Here is a 17,708-nt window from a genome sequence, read left to right as displayed (position 1 = left end):
ATACTCACTTGAATATAGATTGCCTGTCATTTAAGGAAGAAGCATCGGTAGACAATCTAAACGGCTGCCTCCTCCCTTGGGTTTTGCTTTTGGTTTCACAATTGTAATTGTATTTTGCTTTGCTCCGTCTTGAATTTTATTGTTTCTACTGTAAATAATTATCTCAGAGTGACTGTTACTTTCTTAACAGTTAAACGAACAATGATGGCTTTGCTAGGTGATGAAAAAAGATTCTTGGAAAGAAGTGGGTTATTATAGGCAGAAAATAACTTATCAATTCTTTTTTTATAGGGTCCCCTTAGAATTTATATTAGTAAGACCTTGGTATGTAGCCCTTATAAAGGGAAAGAGATTGCAAGACTACAAGAGATCTTTCAAGAATTCCCAGAGAGTTTTACCAGTCCAGCAGGTGAAATTAAACTGTAACAAAAAAGGGAACTTTCTGTATTATGTGAACATCTTTTCTCTGTAGATTTCATTTGTACAGGCCTTTTTCTTTTCAGAGCATACATGGGTGAAGTTCTCTGTTTTCCGAAAACTCTGTGATCCCTCTGTGTCAAACTTCTTGGTCTAGAAATCCCCCTGGTTAGTGAGGAAACTGTCAGCCTTGTAACTTCTTGCAAAAACTTAGTGACAAAGGGCTTTTGAATGGTTGCTAAGGCTGGTTAACTTCAGTTATGCTGATGTTCTCTCTACTCTTAATTATCTCTTTTCATTTCTATACAGTATTTTGCCTCCTTAATTTTTCTATTCTAGCCTAATTTTTTTTTTCTTTTTACATTTGTCATAGAAGGAAAACGTTTAGTGCAGTTATACTATTTAATTCCAGAGTAACTAGGTTGCTCTTTAGATAAATCGTTGGAGAGACTCCCTGAAGTGCATGTTTATTCACTTGCAGAACTGGCCTACACATGGCTTGTTATTGCCTTTTATGTATTGTCCTCCACTGGGCTGGAGGCACAGCTTTGGTGTCTTATGTTTGAATTGGCAAATTCACAGTGTTGTTTGGCTAGAAGTACATAGTCTGATCTAATGGCCTCACTTTTACAGTTGAGTTCTTTTTAGTACCTGAAGGTTATATTTGTTTTTACCTTCTGTTATTTAAGATGTGATTGAAATATGAGCATATTAGATTTCATTTTTTTTGACTCACAAATCCTCCACTACGTATCTGGATGAGTGAGCCAAGACTGGAATTTCTAACATTAATATTCAGGAACAGATTCTGGAATCGGAGATGTATTAATTAATATGCATCGATCGAAAAGGTGATAGAATTACATCTTCCCCACGCCAGTGTCTGTGTGGCAACTCTGGTGCCTCTGTCTTTTGATCAGTAAACAGATTTAACAAGCAGTCTTTGCCACAGGCATGTTGTGGAGATGAGCTGATTTTTTTTTTTTTTTAAAGAAAGTTATTACATGGAAAAATACTATAGATATGCAAAGTACTGGATGAGATGCAGCAGACAGATTATTCTTTGTTATACAAAGAAACTGCCATTTAAAGCAGTTAGCTAATACTGTGAAATGTAGAGGCAAAACGTAGTCAACAATCCTGATTAGCCAGTTAAATTTGAAAAATATTTGTAGATAAAAAATTTCTAAATTATATTGCAGCTGGCTGAAAGGAATGATTTATTTTAGAACGAAAATGCTACTGTGAAGCATATTTTAAAAGTGAAGTAGCTATTTTTTTTGGCAAGGGTGTTGTGGTAATTAGTCATGCTTTAGAAAAAAAGTAAGTTTAAAGTCATCACAGAAGTTTTATCTATAAGAAGAAACTGAACTTTTTGCTACCGTTTAAATAGAATGGTAATGTATTGCTCAACTGCATGGCAAAACGTAATCAGTGGAGAATCTTTTTATAGGGAACAATCTAGCAGGGAACGTATACAAATGCTGATGAGTTTTTACTCAGAGTGCCCCCTTGAAATGTTTCACAGCAGTGGTTTCTCACCCAGAATGTTATACCATATTTAATTTTCTCTTTATTCCCTTGAGATAGATGTGTAACAGACCTCCCTGCTAACTTGCTACTTTTCTTCCTGCTCTTTCATTAGGGTTAGGGCTAGGTAGGCATCTGCCTTGTTCCTCTGCAGAGCCGACTATTTTAAAACCATATGTTCCCGCTGTGCTATTAGGAAAAATAACACTTGAAAAATATTATGATAGAAAACTATCTTTGTGATGTTAGTTTCAGTAGTGTCGTCTTACCTGTTACACCACTAAGCTATCCTATGCTGTACTGAAGATACTTTAAGGATCTTCTGTTAGATCCTGTTAGGGAGAGTAGTTAGTGATTTTTGAGGAGATTGTGTTCTTGTGAACTTTGTTTAAACTGCCATTAGCCAGGTGGAATTCTTACTGCATTGCTGGACTGTAAATCTGTTACTTGGTCTGAAGAGTATTTGGGGGAAAAGGTTAAAAGTACCAAATTTATACTAGTTTATTCTGAGAATTGCATTCCACATGCACTGTGCTGAATTGCAAATGTGATATTTTTTTTTTTTTCTTCCCCTAGGCAAAATCCAAAACAAAGATAAAACATTCTGAAACCTGTAAGCACAATAAGGGAAAGAGTCCTTTATGCTACAAAACTGACTGTAGGATTTCTGCACAGATTTCTGAATGTGAAGAATCAAAATAGTAGATACTATTAAAAAATACATATATAAACAACTGTTTCATAAAGTATAGCCTACACAGGCAAAGCAGAAGAGCAGAGCAGCATGGAGTAGCCGTATAAAGCCTTTTAATTTTTAACCTGTTTTTTCAGATAAAGTTTATGTCATCGGTTCTTCTATTAACTATAGCAATTTTTGAAGCTATTACTGAATCGTGTTGATTTAGGCCTTGGAATAAAAGCTGTAAAACTATTAAAAGTTACTTGGTGTCTGACCAGAGAAGATGCTTTTAGTATCCTCAGGGTGTAGAGAGGTTGGATAGCACAGCCTTTATGCCTGGGTTTGGCAGCCACTGGCTCAGCAAGTAAGCGTGACCCAAGCTTGTAGGCTGTGGCCACCCTGGCTGGCACTTTCAAGAGAGGTTGCTATGGAAAGAGCCACCTGATGGGAACTCACAGTGTTGGCCTGGAAGGTGTGGGGTGGGAGGGAACTGGAGGTACGCACAGGGTGGAGGCAGGAGATAAGGATATAGGAAGCAGATGAACAGACTGTGGGACAGCGTTGATTTACAAGGAAAACCAGAGATACGGTAGTTCTGTGGGAAGAGTTGGGGCTGGCAATCTGTGGTCACTGTCAGGTGCTGCCTCACACCTTCGCCTTCCTTTGCACCAAGATGTGTTATCTCAGTCATGTCTAGGCTCCTTTTAATTACTGCCTGAGCAACCTGGAGCAAAAATATCTCAAATGTGCATTTTCTTTCACATTTAGTGGAGCAAAGTACAGTTTGCTAGCATATACCACTTTGGGGCTGGAGAGTGCTGAGGACAATTTCAGGACCCACAACCTTACCATTACAGGAAATGGTAAGTACATATGGTACCAATTTAAGGAAATAAAAAACCAGTAACATTTTGCATTTCTCTCTCTTGTAAACTAAAGGAGCTTAAAGAGATTATTTTTCTTGATACTTAATATAGAACAACTTTAATAAAATATTTAACGGCTCTAAAACAGGCATCTATACACAGCTGAATAAACTATAAGTTGAGTAAAATTTCAAGTCCAGATGAAAATTTAATTCTTTTGGGAATTTCTTGTTATTTGCATCTCAGCCTTATGTGAGTTGCAGCTATATACAAATTATTTCCCTTTCCTCACAACCAAGAAAGGGTATCAGAATGAAGATTGGCTTTTTTTCTCTGTAGTCAGAAGGAAAGTAGAATAATGGCTTCGGTTCAGCTAGGTTATTTCAGGCCCAGATTTAACACAGGACATTAGCGTGTGCTCTTGCAATTTGAGCTGGTCACTGTACTTCAGCTCTGGGACAGCACAAGTTGGCAGCAGTACACCTAGATGTTAACACAGCGACTGTGATTATGCTGCAATATTTTAAGTAGCAGGAGCTCAGGTTTTGGTACTTTGTCCATTATTTTGCGAAAGGATAGTCCCTCCCCATAAGCCACCCTCTGACTGTTAACTTAGGACATGGGACTTTCACTGCATTTCACTGCAGCTTCTGGGAACTTTATCTTTTACTTGGGTAAACTTGACCTCAAAGAGAATTTCATTCTTTACACTTCATTAATTCTGTATAAGTAGAGATTTGAAGAATTCTGGGACATTTGTTTCTTGAAGGGTTGGATGAAGAATTTTTAGTGTCTTTGATATTTGTAAGCCTTTCCTGATTAGTACTTTATATTCTTTTTTTTTCTTGAAATTCCTTTTTCTGTCATAAATTTACATAACTTGGTCTGGTGAGAAATGACATACCTGGATATTTTGGTTCATTACAAGCATTTCTAAAACATGACCAAAGACACAGTCATGTCAATGGAACGTTGTATTACCTGTTTCTAATTATAGAAGAGAGAGCTGAGTGAGGAGGGATATTGCATTAGAAACTCCTTGGAATCCTAAACGCTCTTCTAGTACTGAAGATAGAAGTCGATACAGATTCTCAGCCTTAATAAACCCATCTGAAGCAAAGTGCTCTTATGTAAACATAGCTGTGTGCCATGATGGAATGGGCTTATGGATCCTACTAAAATGGCCTAGATGAGACGGCCAGTGTACTTATCTTTAAAAATGTTTTTAGCTGTGAAATGAGATTTAGAGCTCTCTTTTATGTAAGAACAACTTGTTCTTGCAGAACAATATCTCCATTTTTACTTGAAATTCTTTTGGAAATTCTCTTTTTTTTTTTTTAATTAAAACTTACGACTAAAAATCAGTTTTAGTCTAATCCTACAGGATGAAATCTCTTTTAATTATAAAAAAATGCTTCTTTACATTCATTATCTTTAATGTAAAAATGGATGTAGAAAAATAAACTATATATTTATGGCAAATGTTCAGAACTAAGTGTTTGTCCTTTTGCCTGGTCTTTTCCCCCAGAGGAATCCTCTTTTTGGCTCCCCCTGTATGGAAACATGTGTTGCCGTTTAGTTGCTCAGCCTTCCTGCATGGCTAGGGATATGATGGCAGGATTTCTTAATCAGCAGGTAAAAAGACTTTGCTTGTGTTTACATCCTCTTCTGTTAATAGCTGTCACTAAGTCAATTGTGAAAAAAAAAAAATTGCTTTTACCTGAAGTGGTTTCTTGAACTGTTGTTTTTCACCTGTTCTACCTAGAGCAAGGGGAAAATTCTACCTCACAGCTGCGGTTACAAACAGTATCTTCAATGGCTAAGCATAAAGAAATACTCATTTCCTTGGTGTGCTTATCAATAAAATTATTTAGGCTGTTACATAAAGATCAAGTATAGTTCTTGTTTCAGAATTGGTTTAGGCTGGTACTTGATGGCAGCAGTCCTAATAATCCTGTGACACTCATCCTTGTACATGCCTCTCATGCGAGCACAAGAGTTCATATCACAGCGTGGTGAATCTGACTGGTGAACCGAACCATATTGAAACTCATCCCTTCAAAAATGATTCATGTGAACTCAGTTTACTTCTCTATTTTGGTTCATTGCACAACTAGGCAAATGAGAAGGTGATAGCAGAGGGACAGAGGGGCTGGGTCATTTGTCAGGTGCGCTGAATTACAGGCTTTAAACTGGTTGTGAAACTGTAATGCCTTTATGAAAGCTGTTAAGAAAATTGGTTTGAGAAAGTGGAAATTCTAGGCAACTGTCTGTCTTTGACATTTTGTTGAATGTACTGTGTACTTCCATAGTGAGATACTCTTTATTTATCTTATTGTGTAATTGCTGTAGATAATAAATGTGGTTTCTTGCTTATAGTAGAACCAGTTCTGGATTTCATTCTGTGTGAACCAGCAGATTCTGTATTGTTAGTGTCACACGGCAATAAATCTGCAAAAACTTGAAACACCAAAAGACATTTAAAGTATTGCTAACATTTCAAAAATCAGTGACTGAAATGTTCTGCAGCAGAAAGTCTTTGTTTTAGGAAAGGATTGAGCGTGGCTAAGTTTTGATCACACAGGGCTGATCTGTGTATACCTTATAATATGTTCTTAATTTGTAGTTTATTTTTGGTGATTTCTGACTATTTCTTCCCTCTAGCAAATTATAGGAAGTCTAACTAGCTGGAGGAGGCTGTATTGTGTACTAAGAGGTGGCAAGCTCTTTTGTTATTACTCTCCAGAAGAAATTGAGGCTAAACTGGAGCCAGCATTGACAGTTTCCATCAACAAGGTAAAATTAGTTGTATGGTCTTTTTTTGGTTTGGGTTTTTTGTTTATTTTGGGGGAGGCTGTTTTTATTTTAAAACATACCCACAGTCGTTTGGGCTCTAAGCTGCTGGTGTGCAGAATGCTTTATAGGTAGCATGTGGGTGGGATATGCTTCAGTGAAATTTGCAGTCGCTGAATTTTTTAACAAAGACATTACATTTCTTAGCTGTCGTTGCAAGTTCCTTCTATTGCGTTAGACTGGTTAACGTAGAGGTAAAAAGGAGGATGTTTTTTCTTTAGGAAAAGTGATAACTTGTTATATGACAGTTTCATAAGACAGCCCTTGGAAAAGTATTGCTTATGGTCCCTTAGCAATGTTGTGGTAGACTTTTGTCCTCAGCAAGGTGGAATTTTAACAAAAGCTGTTTTGTTTTTGTGTGTTATTTGGCCACAGTCTTAATTAGAAGGAGAGCTGGAAAATTGTTTAAAATATGTTAGTGCCTTAAAATAAGCTGCTTTTCTTAATACTGGTTTTGTACAGGGCACAATAACTTTGGAAGTTCTGTTCTCTGGTATGACATTATTGCTGCTTTTCATACCTTGATTGGAAAGGCTAAGTTTAAAACGTAAAGTTAAAATGTTACTTACTATTTGGCTAAAGAAACATTACATATTTAATCTGAAGTAATATTTAAGTGTTCAATTTTGGAATGTTATTGAAAGGACCTTCTAGAATGGTGAGCATTAGAGTGAACAGATGCTTTCAAAAACTGTTTTTGATGCAGTCATCAAAAGTTAAATGCCTCTGCCTATCCGTATGTGATATTAATGTTACTTGCAATTGACATAGCTGGATTCATCTTATAGAAGTAAATAGACACATTTGGAAACTGTGGTGAGCACAGGTCGATCTGGATTCAGCTGCTGTACTACTGTGAGCACTTGATGCCAACACTGATTCTGAAAGAAGCATTCCTCCCATCCAGTTACTTGTCCAGGCTGCTGTGCTGGTTCATGCCAGGGCAGGCATTAGGGCAGCTGACTGATGAATTGGACAAGGGAACTGATGTGGGTTAAAATTAGCTCATTTTGGGGTCAGGAGGAGGGTTGACTTTAACTGTGGTTCCCTTTAATAAATTCTCTTAGGCAGTTCACTACATGGCTACACAAATGCTTTTATGGTACAAGAAAGGGGCTAGGCTATGATTGGGAATGTGTAGAGTAATAAAGAACTGCTTCTTACAACAGCGATATCAGCTTTTGGTGGCTTTAAAGTTTCTGGAAACATGACTGCATTCTCACCTACAGTGAGACTTTGTATATAAACCGAACACTTAAACTAGATACAACAATGTGACCTGTTTGTGTTAGGACTTATTTTTTTAATGTGCTAAGATTTAAATTGATTCCTTAATTAAAAATGCTGTTCTGCTAGTGCTGTATCTATTAACAAAGCCATTTTTTTCTTCCAATTGTTCATGCATTTACATTAAATAAATGTTTACATTGTGATATATATCTAAGCAGCTTTACTTGCTTACCTCTTCAGTCACTTCTAATTGCACTAGTCAGCCTTCACCATAATTCTGTTTTCCATCTGTTCACAGTATCAGTTAAGAAATGCTAAACTTTAGTAAATTATAGAATGACTAAATCCATATTCTAAAATCTGACAGTAATATTTTTAAAAGTTATCTATCAGGCTATCTCGTATCTTTCCTTGGAGGTGTCTGTTTTGCTCTGTATCATGGTTTTGCTTTTCTTTTTAAAATAACCATATTCTTCTAAGGTATCTTGCTCCTCCAAGTTACCAATACACTTAGAACCTAAAATGCAGCTTAACGAGCCTTTGCTGGGAGACTGGCCGTATGTTTGCAGAGTATCCTTATAGGTAACCTGTAGAAGGTACATAAATCAAATATCTTATACCATTTTGCAAAAATGTCAGACTGCTGGAGAATATGACTGTGAATCCTTCAACTTAAATTAAAACCAGAAAAAATTGCAGTTTAAAACATATTTGGATACTTTGCTTCTTAAACAGTTTCTCTTGAAAATAACTTAATGCCTGCAGATATTTTTTGATTCCTTTGTTATAAAATTTCTCTTACGGATTAAATGAAAGCAAACTAATCATATGGGCTTGTCTGCTACATGTTGTTATAGAAACAGCAATTTCAAAATGAAAGTTGAGATTGAACATCAACTCGAGATGTTCTAACTAAAATCTCTTCTGGTTGCATATGTGGCATTTTCATTTGTAATGTGAAGCTGATCCTTTACGTGTAATTGAAAGATACTTTCTGAAAAGTAATAAAATCATCTGGATTTATGAGAAACTCTCTGGCAAATATTCACACTGGTAGCCTTATTTCCCATTTCCTTTGAATCGAGACTTGAAGAAGCCATTAAGACCAGCAAAGTCATTACTTCAACTTCAGATGACTTCACTGCTACTGCTGTTGAGCAAGAATGGTTCACAGTTCCTATTATGCAAGTGCTACTATTATTGTTCCAGCTAAATGTGATTATAACATATTATATTGCACAACTAAGTAGGAAAAGAGAAATGATATTTTCTGTAGCAAAGAAAATTTGCTGGAATCCAATTTGAACAAGAAATATTCCTTAAGGGCCAGTTCCGGAAATTTTTTGTCAAGTTTTCTTTAGTTTGATATGAATAATAAAACACCTGATAGCTTAGCAAATTGGTGCATGTGCCAGCAGTTTATGTTAGTTGCTCAGTATTTGGAATATATTCTATTGTGTCCTGGTCATAGAATTATAAATTTTTTTTTTGTGCCATGTATGCCTGAATCTTGAGGAATTCTGGGACACAGCTTCAAATTAACATAGACCCATGATTTCCTTCCTGGCTTATTTTGCCAGTGCAGTCTTTGCTCTGGTGCCAGGCAGTGCAGCAGGCCCTGGGCTATCCCCGTGCTCATGCTAGTTGTTGAGGTGAACAGGATGACGAACAACAAGTGTTTGTAGCCATGGGCTCAGGGTTCATTAACTGGTTGCTAAACAGTGTAGCAGAAGTGAAAGGACAAAATCAAGCTGGCATTTCTGCTGTCTGTTACCTGGAATGACAGTTCTTGTTGGAACATCTGTTCTTTGCTAGGTCAGGTAGAGAAATTTGTTGGAAAATGTAGCAATGGCTACAGCAGCATAACTTCAAGGGAGCCATGCAGTATTTCTAGGGAACTAGAGAGTTCAACCTCTGGCTGGAGCAGGAGGATATCGATATGAGTTCATGACCACGTGAAGGAGCCAGGACTATAGCAATATTCTGTGTGCATTAGGAAACTCCAGCAGTGCTGAAACGAGAGCAGCCCTGAAAATATCTGTGTTCTCTGTAGTGAGGACTTTGTCCCACTGGTTGGCTTAGACAAGCCTTCATACATGTGAAAATATTTTGGAAAGGCACAGACTAGTTAAGTGCCTCCAAATGTCTGGTATCTCGCATCACATTGCTATTTTAGTCCTTCAATTGCTTGGAAGAGATTGTGGATGCAGGCAGGGGAAGCAGATATAATACCCAGATCCCACATGGTGGACCTTATAACAGTCATGCTCAAATTGAGTGGTTTGGAAATTGTGCTTTATGGCTCCCTGGTGCTCCACAGAATGCTGGCTAGTCATATAATGCCATCTCCTTCCTCTGGTTTTTAGCTGCTGCATTGCACCAGAGATAGCTAAAATGCCATAGAAATCCTAACGCTGCTTTTTCATATCATACTTGCACATTACACTTACCATCCAGTGGCCACAAGGATGTTATGTTAATACAAGTTGACAAAACAATGAAGATGAAAGGAGGAAATATTTGTAGCTGGTCTAGTGAATTTGGTCTTGTGCATTAAGGTGTTTGAAAGCCGTAATTTTAAATTTAACCTGCTTGCTTAAAACAGGCCCCATGGAAATTATTAACATTACAGCAGAAACCAACACATGAACAGATTATATATTGTTTCCAATGTTATATTGTTATTTCTTCATTTATTTTTTGGTACTAAAAATATGAAGGAAGTTTGTTATGTGTCGTTTGGTTTGTTTAATGTTAAAATAGAAAGTGGATCTGGAGCTTAGAACTGGATCCTAGGTTATTCAATATTTTTCTCAAGAACTGTAATTTGTTCTGATGTCTTAAAATGATCTTTAGAATCAGTGATCCACAGTGTGTCGGGATTGGCTTAGCAAGAAAGTGTTGCACCTCAGCAATAAAAAAGTTCTCTCTCTCTCTCTTTTTCTTTCTTGTTTTTGTTTTCTTTTTAGCTTAAAAGATGAGCTCCCCAGAGAGGTATTATCAGGCAAAGAGATTTTTTTTTTTTTTTTTTATTTGGGGGAAAAAGTGTAGGGGAAGGATTGTATTTCACATTCCATTAAAAAATTTGAACATTTTCCTTCTTAGCCTTTCCTCACTTTCAAAAAAAAAAAAAAAAAACCAAAAAAACCAAAACCTCTTTTCCTTTTAGGATGTAAAACTGGCTTCAGCTTCCCCCAGAGAGTCATCTGAGTTCAAGATTCAGCTCTGGTTTTCCTACTCTGATCTTTACAATTCTGGTCTTTATGATAGCCGTAGCAGAATTGGTTCAGTTGTCTATAAGACTGCAAAAAGTTGAGCGTTATTATAACATGGTACCTTAAGACGCTTTGTTTTTGTTGCTTTGTGGTTTGTTTTTTCTTTTGTTGTTTTTTTTTGGGGGGGGGGGGGGGGGGGGGAGGGTTTGGTTGTTGTTTTTGTTTGGTTGGGTTTTTTTAAGTGAAACTGGGCATGTAGTGTAATTCACCCAAGCTTGGTAAATTCATCAGCCCATTACTGTAATGGCATCTTGTAGCACTCCTTAAATATTTAAGCATCAGATTGTTGCTTGAGTATTTATCTCCTTTGAATAATACCATAGTTGTGGGATAAAACCTGCAGCAAACGTCATTTAATAAACTTGTGTGTATGGTATGCTTGAAGTTCTTACCTGTCAAATGTTAATCTATTTGATTTAATTTTTTTCCTGGTATCTATGGTTACCTGAGTTAATGGGATATGGAGCACTTATGGATGAATTACTTCATCTCCTATTTTTAGACAGAAGAATTTAAATGAGCATATCCATCAGATATGCTACAAGCAGCTGTTGGTATTTCAAATGGTTACTTCAGTAATGCATTTAAAATCCTGGGAATGTTCTATAGAATAATTCTTGTTTTTCTGAGTATCAGAACTAGGCTTATCCCCATGGGATCCCATGTGTAAACTTAATTTCTGTAGGTGTATGTTTAACATCTTTAGCAGATGTTTGACATTTGGTTGAATTGTGTAAAAAGGAACATGGATAATCTTTCCCCACTGTATTTTGAGGAATGCCCTAGGGCCACCTTTGTGGTCAGATTCACTCTCCATCCAGACAGGAGATGTTCAAACACAACCCTGGCTGGGGTTGTTGGCTTCCTTCAAAACCTGGGGCACTCTCCATGCCAGGGGACACCTTTGTGCGGCACGAGGGCACTGTGTGGTCTTTACGTGCATTAGGTGGCCTCGTGTCGTGCCGGGCTCTGGGGCTGGTCAGCTGGAGGGTTCCGGCTGGTTTCCCGGTGCTGAAACTCATCCCGCCAAGATTTGGGATTATGCTGCTCTCCTGGATATGCTGAAAATCCTTTTGATAGCAGTGTTGTAATAGACCACCTCTTGTTCAGTCAGGTTGAATTGTATATGCAAAGATATTCCTAGAGTTTCTGCTTTTACTTTTGTAAATAAAGTAATGTTAATTATTTTAATTTGTTCATCATGTTGTGATGAGCAGAAATGTTGACCAGTTGTGTTCTGGAAATTTTTTCCATTCTGTTATCAGACTTTTACTAAAATCTTTCAGTATTTTACACATGAAAAAAAAATTACTCAGTTAAGGGCAAGTGCTTTTTTTTTTTTAACTGTAGTAATGCCATAACAAAGAAACTAGGGAGTATGAAAATACCACTGGATCTAGTCTAGATGATAAAAATCAGTTGAACTATGTCCCTGAACAGAAGGGAAAACCGTGGCTGTAACAGTGCTGCTGCGTAACCTGAGAGCCTTTCTAACATTAGCAGAAGAAAACTGACAGACTTGTGATATGCTGCTCGTATATATTTTTAATTGTTTCTGTGTAGCTCTTCCTAATTAAGGCAAAACTAAAATGTCTATTTTGAAATGACAAATAGGATTTTTTATATTAAAGCAAAATGTTTTTTCATGCTGGACATTTGTTCTAGCAGAACTGTATGGGTAACTGGTACAAATGCTTCTTTAAATGTTGATGAGCTAAGTTCCTTTTTAAACTTCCTGTCACTATAGTATTAGCCCCGAATGTCCTGGTTCACTAAGATGAACATTATTTTATATTACAAGTTCCGAATACATTGCATAAACAATGGGCCACAGAAGTACAGGAGGAGACTTAAATAGTAGCTGTAACAATGTGGTTGTCCAGCTGAAGAGTTCAGAGAAAAGGAGCTGCTTGCTGTTATTTTAGATTATTCACTAAACTACTGTGGAGAAGAATGAGCTGTGTGAGATGAGCTGGTGAAGGCAGAGAGAGGGGAAGCAGCGAACGTACATTCTGTAACTCAGAACTAACCTGCAATAATTGTGCTCTGTTTCCTTATTTTTCATATTTTACGCTATTTATATAGTTTCATGAGAAAATATTTTTATAAGCAGTTCTTGACATAAGTTCCTTTTTAATTGGAAATTAATCTGGATTAGGTAAGAAGCCAAATGATATCTCCCGTACACTGTCATTGGCCATAAGGTGATGCCAGTGTAGAGCTGCAGCAATGACTCATTACCACAGTTTCTCGTTCCTAGGAAACCAGAATTCGAGCTGTGGATAAGGACTCCAAGAGAAGAACTAATAACTTCTCTGTTATCAACCCTGTGTCTGGAGAGGCTGTGACGCAACTTTTTGCTACTGACAGTAGGGACGACCTTCATAAGTGGATGGAGGCTTTCTGGCAGCACTTTTATGATCTGAGTAAGTAAGCGGGAAGTGCTGGCAGCGTGCCCTACAAGTGGGGTGCTACATAACATCAAAGGGATCTTTGAACAATTTGAGTTGGAATTGCCTCATAAGCCTTTGTTTGCAACAATGAGAAGGAAAATGTTCTTTCAGGTAATATTGGGTGGTGGTCTAAGCGGTTGGAAGGCAAATATTGGACTAAACCAAAATCCGGATGTTCAGTCTGGGTTTTTGCAGGAAACCAGAAGCAGAATATGTCCATCAATCTCAAAAGAGCTTGGTCTCTTTTAGCAGTGTTCTAGGTAATTTTTTTTTTTTTAAGGACTGCTAAATTCTCACCATCTCTTCCTCCACTGTGGCAGGAAGAGTCCACCTCTGCCTGGGCATCCTACCAGTGCTGTGTTGGTTTTGTGAGATTCTCCTTTGGGCGTGGAAGCCTTAGTGGGAAGTGGTGAGGATGCTGGATTCATCTGGGGCCTTGGCTGGGATGCAGATTCAGCCAGCCCTTGCAAGCAGGCACATGTATGTGGGATATCCTTCCTCAGCAGTATTATGGATGAATTAAATTGCAATTTGTTGCAATAGGGATTACTTGATTCTGTTGGTAATTCTAAAGTTTTTGTACCCCCTGTCTCATGGGAATACGCTCACCTAGCCACGCTCCAGTCAATACATGCCACGCTCCAGTCCAAAAATACATGCTGCTTGCTTCAACCTGGTTAAAGCTGTACCTGAGGCTTTGTAACATGATATAAATGAGATGATAAATGGATACCCTGATCCTTTGGCTAACCTCTGGAACAACACTGTTCTTACACGAGAGAAGAAACTCATTTATTGGTGTAAAACAGTGAAACAGTATTGAAGTAGTATACTGTGTTGCTTGTTTAACACAGAATATTTATTATAAGAACTGTATAGATTAATTTGTCTTCATCTTTTTCCTCTGCTTTAGTTGTTTGACTAACAGGTTTATTAAGAGTAGAGAACAACTGTCAGTTATTATGCTGTCATTGACAAGGTATAGCTGGTTCCTGATAGTCATTTTTATCAGGTCAGAAAACAGAACCAGGTTAATTAATGAAAAAATCAGTCTTTAGTCGGAGGCCCCACCAATAAAATCAGTGAATTGAGGTTGTGGAAACTAGGTATTGTATTTCATGTTTCTAGTCCTTTCTAGCTCTGATTTACAATGAGAAAAGGCTCTATCAATTAAAGAAACACACCAAGCAAAAACTAGGGCATCCTCTTTAAATTAGCTGTAGAGTGGGGAAGAAGAACTACTTATTCATTATAGATAGAATACCCATGGATTTTTTGAGACGTTTTCCTTAGGTTCAGAAAAAAATGGGTCACTTGGCATTTAAATGCCTTTTTTCTTCCCTGGTTCTAAAATTCTCTTAAAATTAATGTGCTCAGAAAACTTGGAATGATTGGTATGAACAAAGTAATTTTACTGTGTCTTGTTTTCCTTAAGGTCAAAATCTTATTAATAGAAAAAGAGGTTTCCTTGTCTGCTAACGGATAAAAGGCAAGTTATCCTCTATTAAAGACAGAACATTCCTTTACAATAACATTGTACCATAGTTGTATAACATCCAGCTTGCAGTATATTGGAGGTTGTCCCCGATAACTTCATGAAGCTTCCCTAACCTTAAAATATTTTTTTCTGATGAATTTATACTGTCTTTGGGGATTTGAAGGCAAATGATGGTATTTAACCTTCATAATATAACAGTACTGCTGGGATGCCTAAATTAAAGGTGTAGTATCTTATGACCATCATTTTAAGAGTTAGAATGAGTACAGAGTTGAAAATACAAAAGCATCCTGAGCATTCCTGCTAATCACAGGTATATGCTTACTGTTTAGCATTGCTTTGGAGATAGTTTCCTAACACAACCTAAACACTTCAGCCTGAAAAAAACTACAGTTATTAAGTTTCAATCATTGTTCTCTTTTCTCTCTCAGGCCAGTGGAAACATTGTTGTGAAGAACTTATGAAAATTGAGATTATGTCACCACGGAAACCACCTTTGTTTTTGACAAAAGAAGCGACCTCCGTCTACCATGATATGAGTAAGTGGGATTTGTCTTTTCAAGTTCCAGGGTAACAGAAACAACATTGTCTGTATTCAGATGGTTTCCGGTGTTGATGTTGAAACACAGAGTTTTTCAAGGGCAATTCAGACAATGAAAGCAACATAATTGCATACCGAGGAGTTCATATTAAATCTGAATTTGTAGTAGCACAAATAACGAATACATTTTTATACCTTGAGCCAAAAAGTCTGCAATCTGGGCTGTAACTGGGGAGCCCTGAACTCATTCAAAAAAGCTGTCACTAGAAATAAACATTCATCGTAAGAGTAGTATAAAGCTCAGGAAGTGTAAAGGTAAAATAGTCTGGTCTGCCAACTAATAACTTAAACTTTAACTTAAACTTAAATCTTTAACTAGTTGCATGAAATTAATATACTGTTCTTGAAGCTATTTAAGGGCTTACCTAACATAACCTACCTAATTGTTTGCTCTTTGGTAATGATGTTGAAAAAAATGCTTGGAAAATCTATCTAGCGTGTATTTGAGACTTCTACTTTTTACAGAGCAAAATGGTATGCAGCAGGATTATTTTAATAGTTTCATTACAGAAATAATATTTACAGACTAGAAAAAGTAGGACACTTTGTTTTAATGGATCTGATGCAGCGTTGGCTGAGAAACACTGTACAACTATAAATGCCTGACTACTTGCTGCTTGAGATTGGAACTGTGAAGATGCTCAAAATGCCATGGGGTCATCGCGTTACAGTGCATCAGGGCACTGAACAGTCAGGAGAGTCCTATCTAAGCTATGAATGCAGAGCAGAAAGGCAATAAACCAACTATATAAAAATTCTACAAAGCTAACACTGTAGCATAATTCTACTGATACTCAAGTACATCAGTGAGGAGCAGAACACAAACTCTGTTTCAGTCTTAATATACCATTTTTTCCTGCTTATTTGTACTATTAGTAGGTAAAAACCCTGTGTTTAAAAATGTGTTGAAAATCATTAACCTGTGGCCTGTGATAGAAAAGATATTGTTGCTGGTTTAGAGGCTAGTATTACAGCAGTATAGCTAGAAAACTCAATATGAGGGATTAGAAATGGGGCAAGACAGTCTTAAAGCACAGAAAGAATTATATATGTAAAGATGTCCCATTTTCTGCAGGCTGGAAGCACAAGAATATTTAGTCATAGGCTTTTTCATGTGCCTTCTGTGAAACAAAATTTTCAAAGCACTGTACAAAATATGTTTACTCTCTACTTTATATAGATTTCCTAGTAGTACACTATTTTTTCTACTTTTACTTGGAAAGAAATATCAATGCCTACCCTGTTGCCTCAATTTCAGCTGTCACAAAAACAGTTCCCTCTTGTCCCCTGAGTTCTGTCTTTGAAAGCATATATGATCTTTGCCATTTCATCCATTAATTACCTTAATAGTCTTCATGAGACATAGTTAATACAGTTTTGTATTCTGAATAGTAATAACGAAATAGGTAGCAATAAAATCATTGGTAGCATTTTAATCCGAGTTAATTGCTGTCCCTTAAAATTATAGGCATTGATTCTCCAGTGAAACACGAGGGCTTAGCTGATATCATACAAAGAAAAATCGAAGAGACTGATGGCGAGTTCCTGCTTGGCCAGCAAAAAGAATCTGCATCTTCCTTATGGGCTTCACTCTTTGATGGATCTCATGAGATAGTTGTTCAGAAAAACACGCATCCAGGCTCAGAAGGAAATACTGCAAGTCCTATTGATGGCAGAGGAAAGAAGAGAAGAGCTCCACCTCCGCCCTCTAAGTCACCATACGGTGCCAAAGCACAGGTGAACACAGAGCAATTGGGCAAGGAAAACCAGGAGAAGTCTGACCACACATCTGCTAGTAGTTCTTCCTTTGATTCAAAGTTATCTATGATAATGCAGCAGTTGCAGACACCCATTGCTGCTCCTCGCAAAATTGGTTCTTGTAGAAAAAAAAGTTTAGCTGGCCACGGGAATCCTGTTTCATTGGTTACCAAGACTGAGTTGGAAACCAAACCAGTACCAACCCCTAGACAGAAATGCATCACAGAAATGCTAGACCCTAGGTCATGGTTGCAGCTGTAGACACCATAATAAGCTTAGACGAGTCCCTGGAATTTTCTCAGCCTTATAGTATATCTCTCAAATAAAAATAGATTTTTAGCAGATAGCTTGTAATTATTGAGGCTAAAGTTTTTTCTTTTAACCAGGCTTTACTACTAGCTGCAATCTCAGCTGTACTCATTATCGCTAACATCTAAATAATTGCGCTAGTAACAGGGGAGGGAGGTATCTCTATCTGAAATAATGGTGCTACTTCTTCAAAGAGTGGTTCAGTACTTTCCCCTTGAAAAACCAGCAGTGTTCAGGGT

At 37.3% G+C, this 17,708-nt stretch overlaps 1 protein-coding gene across 1 annotated transcript in view; it reads left to right on the top strand.

The window, feature by feature from the left end:
- RTKN2 (rhotekin 2) overlaps positions 1 to 17,421 on the top strand; it is a gene marked incomplete at both ends in the record, with an annotated part of 31,225 nt that extends 13,804 nt beyond the window's left edge. Inside the window, 6 exons of the mRNA XM_082486058.1 lie at positions 3,395 to 3,489; positions 5,021 to 5,127; positions 6,157 to 6,288; positions 13,111 to 13,276; positions 15,233 to 15,340; positions 16,871 to 17,421. Of these exons, the coding sequence (XP_082342184.1) occupies positions 3,395 to 3,489; positions 5,021 to 5,127; positions 6,157 to 6,288; positions 13,111 to 13,276; positions 15,233 to 15,340; positions 16,871 to 17,421 (1,159 nt within the window). The remainder of the gene's footprint in view (positions 1 to 3,394; positions 3,490 to 5,020; positions 5,128 to 6,156; positions 6,289 to 13,110; positions 13,277 to 15,232; positions 15,341 to 16,870) is intronic.
- Positions 17,422 to 17,708: the final 287 nt, after the last annotated feature.

Source organism: Vanellus vanellus, assembly GCF_965231255.1.
Source record: "Vanellus vanellus genome assembly, chromosome: 7".
In the NCBI taxonomy this organism is placed as follows: Eukaryota; Metazoa; Chordata; class Aves; order Charadriiformes; family Charadriidae; genus Vanellus; species Vanellus vanellus.
Note: the sequence above shows the minus strand (reverse complement) of the source record. Positions and strands in the feature narration are given on the sequence as shown.